Here is a 20,227-nt window from a genome sequence, read left to right on the forward strand (position 1 = left end):
GGACTCACTAGCAGGTTTTGAATAAACACTTACAATGGACAAAATAAATATAGAAAATACAACCTAGTGTTAGAATGATAAGAGGATAGTAACAGTTAAGGAATTTAATATTAATATTTAACAAACAAAAAAACACAGGGGGAAATTGTGTGTTAAAAAACCGGAAGAGGAAGTTGAGGGAAGTCGGGGGGGAGGGGAAAATTTGGGAATTGTATGTTTTGTTATTTGATGTTATTATGATAAAAAGTGAGGAGGAATTAAAGAACCTTTTAATGAGGGTGAAAGAGGAGAGCGCAAAATATGGTCTGAATCTCAACATCAAAAAAACGAAGATCATGGCCACTGGTCCCATCACCTCCTGGCAAATAGAAGGGGAAGAAATCGAGGTAGTGAGAGATTTTACTTTCTTGGGCTCAATGATCACTGCAGATGGTGACAGCAGCCACAAAATTAAAAGACGCCTGCTCCTTGGGAGAAAGGCGATGGCAAACCTAGACAGCATCTTAAAAGCAGAGACATCACCTTGCCAACAAAGGTCCCTATAGTAAAAGCTCTGGTTTTCCCAGTAGTGATGTATGGAAGTGAGAGCTGGACCATCAAGAAGGCTGATCGCCGAAGAATGGATGCTTTCGAATTCTGGTGCCGGAGGAGACTCTTGAGAGTCCCATGGACTGCAAGAAGATCCAACTTCTCCATTCTGAAGGAAATCAGCCCTGAGTGCTCCCTGGAAGGACAGATCCTGAAGCTGAGGCTCCAAAACTTTGGCCACCTCATGAGAAGAGAAGACTCCCTGGAAAAGACCCTGATGTTGGGAAAGATGGAGGGCACAAGGAGAAGGGGACGACAGAGGACGAGATGGTGGGACAGTGTTCTCAAAGCTACCAGCATGAGTTTGACCAAACTGCGGGCGGCAGTGGAAGACAGGAGTGCCTGGCATGCTCTGGTCCAGGGGTCACAAAGAGTCGGACACGACTAAACGACTCAACAAAAACATGATAAAAATGTGAAACTTAATAAAAATTATTTACACACAAAAAAAACCAACTAGTGAGGGGCTCATCCAAGAAGAGAAGACACACACACACACACACACACACACACACACACACACCCCTGCCAAGAAACTTTGCTGTGTCAAGCCCTGGAGTGAGGGACCTTTGTGTGACTCCCTCCTGCCATCTCCATGGATGTGCTGGTGGTGCTGGAGTCCCCCAGGCGGACACTGAGGGTCAGGGACTCCACCAGCTCCTTAAAATCCGTTAATTGTGCTGCCCTTGCCAACCACCTTGCAAGGTCGCCGTTCTCTTTCAGCCCCCTGTTTACATGGGAGGAGGGACACCAATGCTGAGGAGATGTTGGCACAGGTGCCACAAAACGTCCCTTCCACTTTTTATAAGAACTCGATCTTTTTGCACATTATCTATTATCTATTAATTCCAGTTCCGGAACCTTCTTTTTCCATGTAAAACGTGCAGGGGTGAGCAAGGAATAATAAAAGAATCTACTGAATAATTATTAAGCTACAACAACACAACAAGATGGAAGAAGTAAAAAAACAAATATTGAGATCACATATGGGTGAAGGGGAGTGGGGGGTATAGGGGAATTCATAAAAATTTCTAATATAATATTTCTAATTGAGTTGCATTTATATGTAGCAAAGGGAAGTCTATAGCAATTAGGTATATTTTAATATAGACAATTATGTAATAGGCTTATGTTACAAAACGAATATGGATTTTGAATTTGATCTTTGTAATTCTTTTTCGGTTTTGGAATAAAGTGTGTGTGTATATATATGTGTGTGTGAGAGTGAGTGAGTGTGTGTGTGTGTGTGTGTGTGTATACACACGCACACACACAAACTTATATCCTCCAAAAGAAAGGGGGGGGGAGAACTTAATTTTTGGTGCAGCAACACCTGCCCTGTGGAACTCCCTGCCCCTTGGCACCAGGCAGGTGCCGTGGCTGCATTTTTTGTTGGGGCTAAAAAACATTAGACAAGCCTACCCAGGAACTTCGAAAGTTGGTTCAAATCTTAATCTGCTTTTACTTTATTCCTGTTTTTATCTTTGGAATTCTTTTGCAAAGGATGGCTTTCACAGTTTTTACTGAGAATTCTATTGTTTTCTTCTATTTGTAAACTCCTTTGAGGGGTTTTTTTTAAAAAATAATAATCAAATGGTCTATAAATCCTATTAAAAAGGTAAAGGTAAAGGGACCCCTGACCATTAGGTCCAGTTGTGGCCGACTCTGGGGTTGCGGCGCCCATCTCGCTTTACTGGCCGAGGGAGCCGGCGCACAGCTTCTGGGTCATGTGGCCAGCATGACTAAGCCGCTTCTGGTGAACCAGAGCAGTGCACGGAAACGCCGTTTACCTTCCCGCCGGAGTGGTACCTATTTATCTACTTGCACTTTGACATGCTTTCAAACTGCTAGGTTGGCAGGAGCAGGGACCGAGCAACGGGAGCTCACCCCATCGCGGGGATTCGAACCGCCGACCTTCTGATCGGCAAGTCCTCAGCTCTGTGGTTTAACCCACAGCGCCACCCGTGTCCCTAAATACCCTTTAGATCCCTCTTAAAAACAATTATGACACAACCGTCTTCTTTCAGGAAGTAATGATAAAACATTAAAAACTTCCCTAAACAGGGCTGCCTTCAGAAGTCAGACAGTTGCTTCGTGCCTTGACATCTGATGGGAGGGCGTTCCACATGAGAGGCAGCTGTGTAGATGACCCCCTTCCAACGCCACAGTTCTGTGATTCAAGCGGTTGCATGGCCACCTGCAATGGGTTCTTTAGCTCTGCTTCCTGCACAGCGTGAGGTTGGCCAGCATGACCCTCACGGTTTCCTTCACACTCTACAATTCTAGGACCTCCTAAGGAAATGTATGGAAGTGAGAGCTGGACCATCAAGAAGGCTGATCGCTGAAAAATGGATGCTTTTGAATTCTGGTGCTGGAGGAGACTCTGGAGAGTCCCATGGACTGCAATATAACACTGGTCTTGAAAGACCTACATTGGCTCCCAGTACGTTTCCGAGCACAATTCAAAGTGTTGGTGCTGACCTTTCAAGCCCTAAACGGCCTCGGTCCAGTATATCTGAAGAAGCGTCTCCTCCCCCATCGTTCTGCCCGAACACTGAGGTCCAGCTCCGAGGGCCTTCTGGCGGTTCCCTCACTGCGAGAGGCCAAGTTACAGGGAACCGGGCAGAGGGCCTTCTCGGTGGTGGCACCGGCCCTGTGGAACGCCCTCCCACCAGATGTCAAAGCAATAAACAACTACCTGACATTCAGAAGACATCTGAAGGCAGCCCTGTTCAGGGAAGTTTTTAATATGTGACATTTTAGTGTATCTTTCATCTTTCTTGGAAGCCGCCCAGAGTGGCTGGGGAAACCCAGCCAGATGGGCGGGGTACAAATAATAAATTATTATTATTATTATTATTATTATTATTATTATTATTATTATTAGATCAAACCTCTCCATTCTTAGGGAAATCAGCCCTGAGTGCTCACTGGAAGGACAGATCCTGAAGCTGAGGCTCCAAAACTTTGGCCACCTCATGAGAAGAAAAGACTCCCTGGAAAAGACCCTGATGTTGGGAAAGATGGAGGGCCCAAGGAGAAGGGGAAGACAGAGGTCGAGATGGTGGGACAGTGTTCTCGAAGCTACCGGCATGAGTTTGACCAAACTGCAGGAGGCAGTGGAAGACAGGAGTGCCTGGCGTGCTCTGGTCCAGGGGGTCACGAAGAGGCGGACACTATTAAACAACTAAACAACAACAACAACAAAGGAAATCTCCTTCACAGGGGGTTTTTTAAGAAGAGGTTGTTGGGTGGTCAGCCATCCGGTATTCTGTTCCTGCGATTCCTGCATTGGACTAGAGGCCTCTTCCCCCTCTAGAATTCCGTGGGAGCCCCCTTCTGCCTCAACCTCCTTTCTGCCAAGTCACTGCTATTCCTCACGCCCTGGAAGCCGCCAGGCGAGAGGCAGCGAGGCAAGGAAGTTGCATCCCAAGACTTTAACGAAAGGTGACAGGACGTTTACCGAGTCCCTCTCAGCAGCGGCGTTTTACTCCCGATTAGCTCCGCGTGGTGCAGACGCGGGCGGACTTCTGCCACCAGCCTCCCCTTCCCAGCCAGGGCTTCCGTATGGCAAGAAGGGGCTGGCGCCAGAACAGCTGCAGGGGCACAGGGCCTTGCAAACTGCCGGTGCTCAGGGGGATACAGCCCAGCGTGGTGCGATGGCTTTCTCCGAAGACGGGGAGACATTGTGGCCACCTCGCCCTGGGCTTGCACCGAGGGAGGGAGACATCTGCTGCCAAGGCAGATCGTGGAATCCTAGAATTATAGTTGGAAGCCACCCCACCCCCCACCAGATGTCAAAGAGAGCAACAACTACCAGACTTTTAGAAGACATCTAAAGGCAGCCCTGTTTAGGGAAGTTTTCAATGTTTAATGGACCACTGTATTTCAATATTTTGTTGGAGGCTGCCAGATGGGTGGGGTATAAAAAACAAATTATTATTATTAATATTATTAATACCCAGCCACTCTGGGTGGCTCCCAAACAGATTAAAAACAAATAAAACATCAAACATTAAAAACTTCCCTAAACCTTCAGATCTTCTAAAAGTCAAATAGTTGTTTACAGTGGTACCTCATGTTAAGTACTTAATTCGTTCTGGAGGTCTGTTCTTAACCTGAAACTGTTCTCAACCTGAAGCACTACTTTAGCTAATGGGGCCTCCTGCTGCTGCTGCATGATTTCTGTTCTCATCCTGAAGCAAAGTTCTTAACCTGAAGCACTATTTCTGGTTTAGCGGAGTCTGTAACCTGAAGCGTATGTAACCCGAGGTACCACTGTATTTCCTTGACATCTGATGGGAGGGCGTTCCACAGGGCGGGCGCCACCACCAAGAAGGCCCTCTGTCTGGTTCCCTGTAACTTCACTTCTTGCAGGGAGGGAACCGCCAGAAGTTCCTCGGCGCTGGATCTCTGTGTCCGGGCAGAACAATGGGGGTGGAGACGCTTCTTCAGATATACTGGACCAAGGCCGTTTAGGGCTTGAAAGGTCAGCACCAACACTTTGAATTGTGCTCGGAAACATACTGGGAGTCAGTGTAGGTCTTACAAGACCGGTGTTATATGGTCTCATTGGCCGCTCCCAGTCACTAGTCCAGCTGCCGCGTTCTGGATTAGTTGTAGTTTCCGGGTCACCTTCAAAGGCAGCCCCACGTAGAGCGCATTGCAGTAGTCCAAGTGGGAGATAACCAGAGCATGCACCACTCTGGAGAGATAGTATGCGGTCAGGGAAGGTCTCATCCTGCGTACCAGATGGAGCTGGTAGACAGCTGCCCAGGACACAGAATTGACCTGCAAGCTGCTTCTTCCATAGTTGCAAAACCAGTCACTGTCGAAGTTTTGCTTTTTAAATGGATGGGAGGGAGGGAGGGAGAAAAAGGAATAAAGGAGTGCAGGAGGGGGAAGAGGGAGAGCTAGAGAAGGGGAGGAGAGAAATGAGTTTCTGCTTTCCCAGCTGCTCTGGGCCAGGGCCTCATGCTTCAGATTTTAGGGAGATGGGAGTTTATATATAGCACACCTTGGCCAGCGAGAACAGAACATCACCTGCCCAGGCTTTTTCAGCACACTCAGCATCAGCGACCAAAGGCTGACCTGCCGCTGCCACACTCCCTGTGGCTCAGCCCTTTGTTAAAACTGTTCTGCTGGGGCTGCTCTGAGCACCTTTTTTGGAGAGGTTTTGTTCGTGGCCCAACAGCAGGGGCTCGGCTGAAAAGGCCGGAGAGCAAGTCTTGTTCCTACAGGCCCTTGCGCCTGGCGGTGGGGGTGTGTGTGTGTGTTTTTCCTCTCCTTTGATCTCTCTGACCTTCTGAGGCCGTGTTCTTCCGTGTCCCCGTTTGACCTCCAGGTGCACGCAGATGCCTCAGAGGTGGGAGCCAAGGAGAAGACTTTGCACTTCCAACAAACCTCCCACCCCCTTTTCTATTTTTAAAGAGATTAATGAGCATTCTCTGGGAGAGAATGTGGGATGGAAGGGCCCCCGACGAGGGAGGCTGGAGATCTCAGATTTCTTGGGGGGCGGGGAGAGAAGCTTTCAAATAAAGCCAATAGCATTGCAATGCAAATGAGGCTACTCATCGCATTCCCCAAAAAGTAGTCTTTGCAACCCTGGTGCTCTTGCAACTGTTGGACCCCCCCCCCCCAGACAGCACAGCCATATTGTTGTGAGGTATGTTTTTATTTTGGGGGGGTCAGTTTGGATGATGCCCTGAGTCCCTTCCAATTATCATGGTCCTCTACCCTGAGATTCCTGCCTTGAAATGGATTAGATTATACGACCCCTTGGGTCTCTTCCAGCTCTACAGTTCAATGACTAAGAAAGGGTCTGACTATTCTGAGGCAAAGGTGCAAGCATGGAATGGGGGGGTAGTAAGGAAAAATGTTTTGGGGCAGACTTGTGTATGCTGGAGAATGCAGAGAGGCGGGGGGGAACAAGAAGGGGAGTTTGCATAGTGCAATTAGGGATTTCAGAGTGCAGAGTTCGAATCTCTGCACAGCGAGGACCACTGCAGTCTTCCCTGAGCCTTCCTATTTGCAAAGGGGGGGGGAGAGAAGGGATAGTGACCTACCTTTCACGTACGATGGAGATCAAGCGGGTGAATCCCTTTGTCTTTCCAAAGAACAGAAAAAGCTGCCTTTTCATTTACGAACAAATTTATTTAAAGCCATTTTGACCCTGTTCTTCAGCCAAAAAGGCTCCCAGAGAGGCTTACAAAATAGGGTTTAGAAAAACAGCCCCTGCCCGCAGGCTCACAATCTAAAAGACGCAGCCCAGAAAGGAAGGGTCTTCACCAGCCATTGCCAGCTAGTGGCTGCTGCTGCTGCTGCTGCGGAGTACAACTCCCATCAGCCTCAGCTCCACGTGGCCAGGCTGGCTGATGAGAGCGGCTGTCCAAAAGCAGCGGGGAGGGGGCACATGGCCAGGTGAAAGGCCGGCCTGCTCTGATGGGCAGCAGATCTCCAGCCTCTCGGGACCAGAATGGTCTCCGCTGCTCCCTATCACGGAATTTCCTTTAAGCATAGCTGTCAACCGTCCCTTATTTGGCGGGAAAGTCCCTTATCCCAGCGCCGTGTCCCGCTGCTATCCCTTATTGATGATGTCCCTTAAATTTCCCGGGTTTCGAAGGAAGCAGCTCCTCTCCCTCCCTCCCTGCCGGCCAGGGAGGAGGGAGGCTCCAACTATGTTGCTTGGATGCGTTGTTCACCCAATAAGGAGTCTAAGAACGACTGGGGGGTGGAGCTTGCATGCCTTGTGCCGATCAAATCGGCTGCGTTGCCTGGGGACTCGCCTTTGCTCAGCGCTTCCCAGCGGAGAGGTGACGGTGGTTTTCCTTGCTGCGTCCCCTTTGCCAGGTTGCTGTGCTGTGGGAACCACCGCTTGAGGCTTCGTTTGGCTGCTGGCTGGGCTTTCTGCCTTTGGCTCGGAGGGGCTCAGAAGTTGAACATACCTGTGCTGGGAAAATCCCTTATTTTGGCTGATGTTCCCTTATTTTCAAATCTGTAAGTTGACATCTATGCCTTTAAGTGGGGGTCTTGGTGCATGGTCTCCCCCACTGAGCGACAGGGAGCCCCCTCTATGGAGGGACACTGGACGCCATCTCTGCTCCTCAACGAGCCAGGGTGAAATGAGAGCAGGGAACCTCAAGCAGGCAGCCATGTCAACCACAAAACAGGCCCCTGAAGATAGCCCCCCCCCCCAGCCAGGCTGAAAAAAGGGCTCTGCTCTCTGTTGGGGCTGCAGACTTCATCCTACCATTTCTTGTGGTCCTTCTGGGACGGAGCCCTTCTTGCCTGAGCTCAGTTTACGAGGGTGTTTCCTTGGAAATGTGTGCCGATCAACACTATAAATGAAAAGGGGGGGGGCTGTCGTGGCCTTTGGTACCTCTGTGGTCCTCCTCCCCATCTTTTTAATCTGCAACCTCAAGGCTAGACTACACCACTGCCTGCTCCAGAAGGTGCAAAAAATGTATTATCTGCCATCCTGGGCTCTTTGAGGAGGAAGGGAGGATATAAATTCAATAATAATAATAATAATAATAATAATGGCATGAGAGGTTCCCATCCAGTCCAGCCTCCTGTTCTCACAGTGGCCAACCAGGTGCTTTGATGGGAGACCCCCAAGCAGAATTCGAACACGAGATCAATACTCTCCCCTTCTGTGGTTTCCAGAAACTGGGATTCATAAGCATGGCTGCCTCTAGCTGTGGAAGCAGGCTAGTGGCCATTGATACCTGTCTCTCTGTCTGCTGCCTATCCCAGCCAGGCCTGGGTGTCTGTGTGTCTATCTAGCTCAATATTGTTTGCACTGGCTGGCAGCAGCTTCTCCAAGGGTTTCAGGCTTCTCTCTGAGACCCCAGTGAGGGTTGAAGTCCAGGCCTTCTTCAGGCAGAGCAAATGCCTGCAGCTACAGCCGTTTGCCTTAATGCAACGCAAAGTTCTAGTCCTCCTGCTTCTGAAGGGCTGGCTGACACTGGAAGCCATGGCTCTGCATTGTGGGCACGGATGGCAGCTGCGCCCCAGAGAGCTTCTTCCACCCCTCCCCAGAGATGCTGCTGGGAGCTGAACTCAGTCCCTTTGGCTCTCCCACAGAGCCGGGTCTCCTGGGTCAAAGCACCCCAGGCCCCCCATCTTCCGCCAGCAGGGAGGCCCCCACATGGATTCTCTGGTGAGACCACAGAGCAGGAGCTGTTGGTACGGTCGCCTCTCGCGGATGCAAGAAACCGAAAGGGGGCTTAGAAGCTAAGCAAGGAGGCGAATTTATCCATGGGCTCCGTTGCAAAGCCCTTCTATCCAGGCCACGGGGTCATCCGCCAGCCGGGAGCCTCTCTCCGTGGATCCAGGAAAGCAGCAGGGACCGAGCACCAGGAAGAGGGGACCCCCCCCACCCCAGATGCAAAATCCTTAGAAGAAGCCAGAAGCCGGCAGATGATGTCATTAGTGCAAATTGACATTTATAATGGTACGTTCTTTAATAGCATTTAAATAAGGCTTTGAATAATTACACGCACTAAAAACTAACATTCCAGAACCGTTTTCCTTTCCCCCATGTGGAAGGTGGGCCGAGGCACCTTTCCTTATGCCACGAGAAGTCCAAATCTGAGCTATTACATTCAAGAAGAAGTGACTTGGGGGGGGCTGTGTATGGGAAGCAACACCCCATCGTTTTGGGACGTTTCGTCACTGTTTGCAAAACCGCCTCGGTCCTTCTGGGGGAGCAAAAGAGGAAATGAAGCAAATGAAAATGGGAACCCCCCCCAGCAATAGAAAGGAAGCCACAACACCCCCACCCACCCCAAAAAATCCCCTTCTGGAACTCCTCGCACTCATGACCTTGGAGCTAAGGGAGGGAGCTCCGGGAAGAAAAAGCAACAGAAGAACAACACGGAACAGAAGGTTGCAAAAAAAGGAGGAAGAGGGGGAAACCCAGGAAGTGTGGCTTCAGGTATTCCTCAAAAGCGACACACAGGCCGGAAAGGGGGAATGTAGCAGCAAACGAAACAGTGAGAAACTGCCCCATCCTGCAGAACCAGGAAGAAGTCTGTATTTTGTCCTCCGGGAATCCAATCTAAGCTGGATATGTTTTTTTAAAAAAAAGATTCCAAAAAGGGGAGTGGGAGGGAGAGGGTCTGGGGGGGGGGGCGGTGAGCCGAGGCTCAAGTCTGAAACTGGGCTGGGGAGAGAAGCCGTCCCTCAGAAGAACTTGTCATCGATCCGGAAGTGCGGCCGCGTGACATCGTCCGGGTTGATGAAGACGGAGATGGACTTGCCCGGGTTCTCGGTGACCAGCTGCTGGAGCTTTTTGGCCAGCCGGTCGTCGGGCTGGCTGGGGTCTCCGCCATCCGACTGCGGGGAGGGGATGCTAGTGGTGCTGCCCCTCCGCTGGAGCTCCAGCGTCAGCCGGTTGGCCGCCTTGACGTGCTCGATGGCAGTCCGGAGGTGCTCGGCCGGGTCCGAGCGCACGGAGGAGAGCTTGCGGGCGTGGAGCATGGCCGTCTCCTCGGAGAGGTGCTCCAGCATGTTGCACTGGGGGATGAAGTAGTTGGGGCACATCTTGTTCACCAGGCAGTGCTGCAGGTCGTCAATGAGGCCCAGGAGGAAGTGGGCAGCATAGTCCTCCTGCGCCAGGTAGCTGGCGGGCAGCCGGTCGCAAGCCCAGAGCATCATGCTGCGCAGGTGGTAGGGGCTGATGGCCTTGGGGCGTGAGAGCAGCTTGATGATGATGGCTTTGCATGCCTGGTAGGCCTGCATGAGGCTGCCGGAGATGCACTTTTTCAGCTGCACCTCGCTGCGGGCAAAAGACAGCCTCCATTCGTTGTCCTTCCGCCCTTTGTAGGAGCAGGCGGGCACCAGGTAAAACCCGCTGATGACCTCCTCCTCGGTGATCTTCCCGTCCCAGAAGTGGTTCTCCATCAGCCAGCTCTGAGCCACGGCCGGCCAACCTTTGAAGGACACGACGGGGACAATGTCGTAGAGCATGCGGCTGCTGCCCACCCCCAGGATGATGGAGATGATGGTTCCGTTCTTCTCCACCTTCTCCACCCTGGGCATCCCTCTCTGGGGCTTCTTCTGGATCTCAGACAGGACCACGCTGATGGAGTCGTGGAACCAGTCGGCCACCTTGGTGGGGGAGAAGAAGTAGTTGGTGGCCCCGTTGATGTGGTCCACGATGGTGCAGCAGTCCTTCCACTTGCTGATGGTGCCCTCGTCAAAGAGCCGCAGGCTCAGCCACGAGTGGCAGAGGGCCGAGTGGCGCATGTCCAGGGTGACGGGCTGGTTGCGGTCGTGGAGCTTCAGCGCCGGCACCAGGAGGGTGAAGTCCATGTCGTAGTCGGTGCCGCGGGCGTAGATGCTCAGGTCGTCCAGGTCCAGGTCCACCACGCCTTCCCGGACTCCCCCAGAGAGAAGCAAGTACTCATTGGCAACCGGGAGCTTTTGGTCAAGTTTCTGCACCATGCCTGCAAAGAGAAAGGAGAAGAAGTTCAGAAAGAGGAGAGCAGGGCGTCCTCAGCCTCGCTGGTTTGCTATAAGATGGCAGCGGAAAGTTAATGGACTATGCAGTACTAGATAAACTAACAGGAAGGATTCGAAACCGGCGGGACCAGAAATTCACAAAGACTGGAGTAAATTTACGGACTATTTGAAAAGTATTTATGAAGATCAGACGACGTTTGTAGGTTTGCAAGAAGTTTTGTGAGGAGTATTATTGGAAGTATTGCAAAAATGGAGGAGGGGGAGGATGATTTGTTAAGAGATGTAAAGGCAATATGAAGTTAAGAAATGCAAAAGAAGGTGGTTAAAATGGTGGATCATCAGAGGTGCTGATGGAAGTCTAAAAAGAGTGTATAAGTGATAGGTCTTGTGGTACATTTTATAATTTATATGTTAAAATCAATAAAAATTATTTTATTTTTTTAAAGATGGCAGCGGAAAGAGCTTATGCCTTTCAAGAGCTCACGCTTGTAGGGAGAATTAAAATATGTAATGGGAAAGGAAGTAATTAAATGCACCATGAAAAGGGGAGAAGGGAAGTCAATATTAATCGTGTTGTGCTTGTTTGTTTTTTTAAATGTTATTGTTTCAAGTCTAAATGAAAATGAATTTAAAAGAGAGAGAGTTAACCCTTATGCTGGAGAGGGTGTCTACCTAAAGGCACATTCCTCCACATGGGGTGGGAATGTCTGCTGCTCAAAGGTTGCTGGACCCAATTTTTCCCATTGTCATCCACCATGAAGGGGCAACATCTTTTTCACCTAATCCCATCTCAGTAGGAAATGGTAGCAATCTAAGCGTTAAGCACAAAGAGTTACAGGAATTGTACAATCTGTGTCTGCTGCAACCTTTATAGGGATATTAGATCTTGTCTGATCTCAACACTGCTTTCTCTACAGTTGGGGAAGTCGGGTGGTTTTTATATCTCTGTTTTTTTCATGGCAAATTCCAGTCCTACAATCCAGCCAAGTTCCTTGCTGTGGTCATCAGAACTAGGTCACCATTATTAAAGGGAATATGAGCTTCAAGATCCAGTTGCCTGCATTTTTAAACTATTTACAGATTCACAGAATTGTAGTCCATCCCCTGTAATGCAGGAATTGCAGCTTTAGTATGTCTTAAATTATCACGGTCAGCTGGATAATTTTATCGTTCTCTCCTTTTTGGTAAACCGTTTTTATACAGCGGTGTGTAAATGTTATATAACAAATAAATAATTGGCAGCGTTGGGGAACTTCTGGCCTGCTGGTCAAATTAGGCCGTAAAGATGGGCGCTGGTCTGGACTGCATGTTTGGCTCACTTCGGCGGCTCATGGCATTAGTTCAGGTGGTACGCATCAGATCTATTAGATCAATCTATCTCTCTATCCCGGAGGCACTCTGGCCCCATTTACCCCCCAGAAAAGTCCAAATGAGAAGACACCCTCTCCTCACAGCGGCCAACCAGATGCCCATTATGGGAAACCCACAGGCAGGATTCAAACACAAGAGCAACATCCTCGCCTTGTCCGGTTTCTACCAAGTGACATTCGGAAGAATTTGCTGGCTCTGAGAGGGGAGTGAGAAGCCAGCCCTGAGAGTTAGGAACCTTTCTCTCCTCTGTGAATTTTTCACATCCTCTTTTAACGCCATCCAAGCTGGTGGACATCACTGCCTGTTTCTTCACACAGCGCCTCTGGAACTCCCTGCTGCAGGACACAGTGGTGGCTGCCAACCGAGATGGCTTTAAAAGAGGATTAGAGAAATTCATGGAGGAGGAGGAGGCTGCCAAGGGCTCCCAGCCAGAATAATAATAATAATAATAATAATAATAATAATAATAATAATAATAATAATAATATTATTATTATAATAATAATAATAATAATAATAATAATAATAATAATAATAATAATAATAATAATATTTATACCCCGCCCTTCCCGGTTCAAAAACCGGGCTCAGGGTGGCTAACAACAAATTTAAAACACTTTAAAACACTTAATTATAAAAGCAGCATAAAATACAGTATAAAAACATGAATAACAATAAAATTCAAAAATCAGAAAGATAATCCCCAGGGCTAGCTGACTGAATTGGTCCTACTTGGGCCAGCGAGGAGACCAGGGGAGAATTAGCTGTGGGGTCTCAGAGCGGGTGATCTTTATAAAAGGGGAGGGGGAGGGAAGAGAATGGAAATAAAAGATCAGGCTGAATTCAAATTAAAGGCCATGCGGAATAGCTCTGTCTTACAGGCCCTGGGGAAGGAGGTTAAATCCTGCAGGGCCCTGGTCTCCTGGGACAGAGCATTCCACCAGGTTGGAGCCACCACTGAGAAGGCCCTGGCCCTGGTGGAGGGTAGTCTAACTTCCTTAGGGCCCGGGACCTCTAAACTGTGATTATTCATGGACCTTAAGGTCCTGAATAATGGCTCTGCTCTGCCTCCACTGTCAGAGGCAGCGATGCTTCTGAGTCTCAGTTGCTGGAAACCTCAGGAGGAGAGAGGGTGGCTCTTGTGTTCGAATCCTGTTTGTGGGTTTCCCTTTGGTTGGCCCCTGTGAGAACAGGATGGCGGACTTGATGGGCGACTGGCCTGATCCAGGAGGCTCTCCTGATGTTCACAGAGGACCAATAGGCCCCTTGTTAGGATAACTCAACTGTGCGCGCTTCATAAGGCGCTGCCACCGCCACCCTCCTCCCTCCCAGGCTGGGTGTCTGAACGGCATTCGTGCGCTCAGAGGATCAAAAGTGGAGAGACTGAAAAGCTTGTCAAGAAATCCACCCGCAGAGCTTTGATCATCTGGGACGCTTCCCCTCCCTGCTTTTTTCAATTTGCAGGGAATTAAATCTTCGAAACCAGGGCGGTTTCAGGCTCGGAGCTCCGCGATCGATCGCAGGCACCCGACTCCAGAGGCCAAGGCCACATGTCAGTTGTATTTAAAACCTGCTCTCTCTCCAACCCATTGACCTAAACTATTTTCTGCAGGAGATTGCCTTACAGGGCGCCACGACCTTGCCACCTCCCTTTTGTCCTCTCGGACAACTTCTGCTGGCTTTTTAACCAGAGCACAGAGAACCAGATTGGCGGGTAGAAAAGTCCTGGGTTCAAATGCCGCCACCGGCAGCATCTGCGGGAAGGAGGTGGGAAAAGAAATCTCTCCCTTCTAACCCTGCAGTTCTATGATTCTAGGTGAGCTGTTTTTTGCCTCCTCCAGAGTAACTCAGAAATGACTACTGAAATCTGGTGCTCAGGAGAGTCAGCCTTGCACCTACATGAGAGCAGGGCATGTTCAGCGCACTTTTGCCGCTTGAGACTATGTGTTTGCGAAGAGCCCTGCACAAAGGTGTGGGCTGTCAGGCGACAGATCAAGTTTCTAGTCCCTCTTGATAAGTGAGGTATAATAGAAGCCTCCCCAGGCCACTTAGATGGAGGGGTGGGTCTATTCCAGTGCGTTCTCTCTCCTCTGCCTAGCCCAGGCATATCCAAAGTCCATTTCAGGGGCCTAATGCAGCTGCCGTTTGGTTTAATCCGGCCCCTGTGGCAGTCTATTTCCTGGGGTAAAAGGTAAAGGGACCCCTGACCATTAGGTCCAGTCGTGGCCAACTCTGGGGTTGCGGCCCTCATCTTGCTTTATTGGCCGAGGGAGCCGGCGTACAGCTTCCGGGTCATGTGGCCAGCATGACTGAGCCGCTTCTGGCAAACCAGAGCAGCGCATGGAAACGCTGTTTACCTTCCCGCCAGAGCAGTACCTATTTATCTACTTGCACTTTGATGTGCTTTCGAACTGCTAGGTTGGCAGGAGCAGGGACTGAGCAACGGGAGCTCACCCTGTCGTGGGGATTCGAACCACCGACCTTCTGATCGGCAAGTCCTAGGCTCTGTGGTTTAACCCACAGCGCAAAGCTCAACAATTAATTTTTTTAAAAAAGCTGAACAACTTTGGGTAAAATCTTAAAAAAAAGGTCAACAACTCTTGGTTGGCCCTCATGCGTGTTCATCAAATGTGGCCCTCTTTGAAAATAGTTTGGGCACCCCTGGCCTAACCCATCTCGAACTGGAAAGAAAGATTAGTGTATGCTCCTCAAAAGGACTCTCCTCTTTCTCTTTCTCTTTCTCTTTCTCTTTCTCTTTCTCTCTCTCTCTCTCCCCGCATCCTGAAAGCGTATCAATGCCCAGACAAACCATCCCAATACAAATGGCTCAAGGACACCGACCGCAATTCACAGCCAGCTGCATTTTGGACGTGTTAAGCCGTGAGCCAGACAACTGCAGTTTTAAATTAAATTGGAAATCATTAATTGATGTTGCTGTAATTTTGCTTTTGCGCCTTGTAACAGAATCGTTTGGTTGTTTCTTGGTCCTGTCTACATGGCTTCCTAATTTATTTATTTTATTTCTTAAAATGTATACATTGCTAGACTGTAACAAAGACAAACCTCAAAGCAGTTTGCCAAACCATTAAATCAAGAAAAAATGACAACAGAACTTTCCGTATGTTGCTTTCCTCTGTTTATTTTTATGACTTTGTTCCCTGGTCTGGGACTGAAAACACTCAATGAAGAAGAGACTATAAATATTGCAAATAAATTAATACACGGGGTGGGGGGGGGGGAGAGGCTGTTGGTTTCTCTGGAATGTCGGCCTTCCAGGTTAAAAAAACCTAAACCAGAAGTCTGCTGTGGAAAAGCAGAACTCGGAAGGGGAGGAGAAAGGCATCCCGAAATTTCTCACGGAAGAGCAGTGTAGGAGAAAAGGGGAAAGCAGGCAGAAAGAACTCCTTTCGAGGTTCTTACATTGCTGGCTTGGGTTTTTGTTTTGTTTTTAAGTGCTGTTAAATAAACATGCCTCTGAAAAAAAAAAAAGAGCCCTATGGGATGGTTTGAAGTTATTTTTGGGAAACTATTTTTAAAATCACATGCCCAACGAATGTGACGCTCTGCTCCTTGCCGGAGATTTTCAAGATGCAACAAAAGGAGCTCTAACACGTGGGTCAGAGGGGAGGAAATCCTGCCAGCATCCTTCTCCCAGCCCTCAAACCCCGTCCCAAACACACACACACACACACACACACACACAGCCCTCCTGTTCCCACCAAATTCTTCCATTCGGGGGAGTCAGCAATTTTGCAATGATTTTTTTCCTAAAATAGCAAATGCTGTTCAAGGTCTACCTTTTTATATATATAAAAAAATCTTTATTAAGCCCCATTAAGCAGAATGCTCAATGCAAAGCCAAGCCAAGACAGCTTGTTATTTTAGGACAAAAAGCCAACAGCAACTTTTGCATCCGAAGGAAAAGAGGAAGAGTTAGGAGCAGATCTTCCCTTTGGCACTGGAGGTCAGAAAGCTGCGCTCTACTTTGCAACCACGCCAGGGACCAGTTTAAAGCAAGCAGAATATTTCTTTTGTGGCCTGGTGCCTGATGAGTAACGGTTGAAGGAGCTGGGTATGTTTACCCTGGAAAAGAGGAGACTAAGAGGCTAGGAGAGCCATCTCCAAATATCTCATGGGCTGTCACAAGGAAGAGAGAACCAGCTTGTTTTCTCCTGCTCTGGAGGGTAGGACTCGAACTCATGGCTTCAAGTTGCAAAGGAAGGAGATTCTGATGCAACATCAGGAAGAACCTTCTGGCGGTTACAGCTGTTCCACAGTTAAACCGGGATGTGGTGGACTCTCCTTCCTTTAAGCTGAGGTTGGACAACCGTCTGCCAGGGAGTCTTTAGCTGAGATTCCTGCACTGCAGGAGGTTGGACTAGATGGCCCCGAGAGGTCCCTCTCCAACCCTAAAATTCTACACTAGGCTCTTTAGACATGCAGCATGTGGAGGACACTACTTCAGGCCATAGATTGAAGTATGGCATATTTGAACACCCCCCTCGTTGCAAGAGGGGGTGGGGAAACAAAGCTTTCTGTATCCAAAAACCCGTGGGATGTGAAACACAAGAGCAGTCAAGTACAACATTCCTAGAGTGAACATGTTTACACATGGGGAGGAATGTTTGTCCAGCCAGCAGGTAAACTTCCTGTTTTCTTCTGGGCTGGGACAGATTTCCTCTGCATGTGACTAAAGTGGGCATGGCCTCACCTGTGCACGTAATGACAAAAGCACAGGGCAGGGCAGCCATCTCTCTCTCTATGACTATTTTCGTCTAAGAAGCAACATCTGCTTAGCCAAAGATGCTCTCTTGCTTCCAGCCAAGAGAGGACAAAGGGACTGTCTTCTTATGAGATAGTTTCCAGGTGTATGTTACTTTTCTAAGCTAAGTCTGCCTTCTGGGATCTGATTGTGAACAGAATGATGTGTGAGTAAACCTTTTTATACTTTTATAGAAGACTGTGTCATGTCTTATCTTTTATGAGGAAATAAGGGGAAAATACCAGAACAGTTATTATAGAGGCTTTAGCTGAGCAAATTCATCTGCTGTGAATTTACAAAGGGGAATGTTACTCTGCTAAATTGTGAACACAATTAACACAAGTTGGAAAGGCTATAATCAGACAATATATCCTCTCCTGCACCCCTGAACATTCCCACAAAACCGAATACCATCAAGCCTGTTATTCTTCCTGACATAGAGTTCTCCTCTCTTCAGGGAATTTCTCGTATGCACACCCAGCCCACCATGTGTGCATGGGCACCTAAATTTAAGTGTCACGCACAAAGGGTGGAGAGAGCTGTCAAGGAGGTGACAAAAGCAAGTCAGAATGTAGTTGGTATGAAGTGACGTGAGGTATATAAAGATATCAATGGAGAATCGGGCAAAATACCCGAAACAGGAATCAAAGAAGGATTTTGTCCCAAAATAGTTCACATTCACAGCATTTATTTTTTTATTCTTGAAGTAATGTAAACTTTACATGTCATTATTTGTATTAAATCCTAATAAAAGTTGGTATTCAATATTCACCTAATCAGTTGCTTAAATGTAGAATTGTCGTAGGATAATATGAGTCACATTTTGATCTAAATATCAATACTATCATCATTAAAAGGGTGTTTTTTTTAGTACTGGTTTTTGTTGTATCAATTTATATTCTGCATCTTTCATTGTTCTTTTTTAAAAAAATGCAATTCCTGCAAAATAAAGCTGAATCGGTCATAAAGTGACGAAAATAGCTGTTTACTTGCGCGTTTTCCTATGTCGCAAAGGCTGAAATTTCAGTTCAGTGGCGGAGGGTCAAGATATTAACTGATACGCATGAAAGTTTAGATATAGCTATACAATCCCTATTGGAGTAAAATAAGACCTTTGGAGCAGGTATTTTCAAAAAATAATAATAATTTATGAACCACCCTAACGGGCAGGTCTCAGGTCTCCCTCTCCCCAACCCTCCATCACGCCACAGGGGCAACCCTACCCCCCCCCCCATTCCTGAATTTGCACCTTGACCACAGATCTGGTCCTCAGACATTCCTGTTGAGAAAGAGCTTTTGCCCGGCCAGGGCAGTCCACTTCACGTGTCCTCTGCATGTGGACTGTGGCTCCTCTCTAGGAGCGAGCGTGGATTACCCTCTTGCGATTCAGTCCCAGGACATCCCATAATCCCTTAAAAATCCTTTCCAGCTTGGCTCGTGTTCCTCACTGATGCCATCCAGGCCGTGCCTGGACAGCTTGGGCCATCTTTCACGCACCCCCCCCCCCAGCTGCTAACCCAGGCACACGGGTACTTTTTTCTTTTCTTTTTAAAATAATTTTTATAGGTTTTCCATTTAATAATATACATTCACATCATTCTGATCCACTTTGTCCCTCTGGCTCCTGAGAGCCAATCGCCTTCCTCCCCTCCTGCCTCATGGCTTTCACAGCCAACCTTTGTATCACTGCATTGTATACATTTTCCAATTCTAATTCATTCATTACTTAGGATGTTAAAATTTACATGAATATAGAAAGGTAAAAAAACCCTCCTCATTACGAGTCTTCAGACAACCCTGAAAGTGATGTTAACTGTTTTCACTGATCTTTCAAATATTGAATGAAATTGCTCCAGTGCTTTTGGAATACTCAGTGGCGTAGCGTGGGGGGTGCAAGGGGGGCGGCCGCACCGGGTGCAACATCTGGGGGGGGGCGCACTCGCAGCTCTCTGCCCCTACTAAAATCCACGGGTTAGGGGGCGCAAATTACTTTCCTTGCCCCGGGTGCTGACAACCCATGCTACGCCACTGGGAATACTTGATCATGCTGCGTACTTTCTTTTCTTTTATGTTGAGCACATCCTTTAAGGTGCAAGACCTTATACTTCATGGGTAGGCAACCTAAGGCCCAGGGGCCGGATCCAGCCCAATCGCCTTCTCAATCAGGCCTGCGGACGGTCTGGGAATCAGCATGTTTTTACATGAGTAGAATGTGTCCTTTTATTTAAAATGCACCTCTGGGTTATTTGTGGGGCCTGCCTGGTGTTTTTACACAAGTACAGTGGTACCCGTTCGCATCCTGACGTGAACACAGCCCGTGTCTGCGCGGGTCGTGATTCGCCGCTTCCACGCATGCGTGTGACATCACTGAGCGTCTGCGCATGCGCAAGTGGCAAAATCCAGAAGTAATGCGCTCTGTTACTTTCGGGTCGCCGCGGAGCGCAACCCGAGAATGCTTAACCTGAAGCTACTTCAACCCGAGGTATGACTGTAGAATGTGTGCTTTGATTTAAAATGCATCTCTGGGTTATTTGTGGCAGTGGCGGAGAGCAGGCAGGGCTGGTGTTCGTCCTGGGGTCGTGGCATGCTGCCTGTGGGGGTGTGGCCCCCTGCGCAGGTGGGGGGGCAGCCCGCAATGGCACCCCACCAGGATCGCGCTGCCAGGGGCAGTGCGCTCCCCCCCCCCCACTCCTCTTCCTCCACCAGTGATTTGTGAGTCGTAGGAATTTGTTCTCCCCCCTCCCTTCAAAATATAGTCTGGCCCCCCACAAGGTCTGAGGGACAGTGGACTGGCCCTCTGCTGAAAAAGTCTGCTGACCCCTGTTATACACCCACCCCCAAAAAACTCTTACCAATGAAGGCAGTTGCTCATTTCCCCCTCTTGCCAGTATCGGCTACCTGACATTTAGAAGATATCTGAAGGCAGCCCTGTTCAGGGAAGTTTTTAATGTGTGACATTTTAACGTATTTTTAATCTTTGTTGGAAGCCACCCAGAGTGGCTGGGGAAACCCAGCCAGATGGGTGGGGTACAAATAAAT

The 20,227-nt window shown here is 48.7% G+C and overlaps 1 protein-coding gene across 1 annotated transcript in view; it reads right to left on the bottom strand.

The window, feature by feature from the left end:
* Positions 1-9,028: 9,028 nt before the first annotated feature.
* MB21D2 (Mab-21 domain containing 2) overlaps positions 9,029-20,227 on the bottom strand; it is a 56,648-nt gene continuing 45,449 nt past the window's right edge. The window contains exon 2 of the mRNA XM_083739644.1: positions 9,029-11,039. Within this exon, the coding sequence (XP_083595770.1) occupies positions 9,775-11,039 (1,265 nt within the window). The 3' untranslated portion in view covers positions 9,029-9,774. The remainder of the gene's footprint in view (positions 11,040-20,227) is intronic.

Source organism: Podarcis gaigeae (genome assembly GCF_964106915.1).
Source record: "Podarcis gaigeae genome assembly, chromosome: 5".
NCBI lineage: Eukaryota > Metazoa > Chordata > Lepidosauria > Squamata > Lacertidae > Podarcis > Podarcis gaigeae.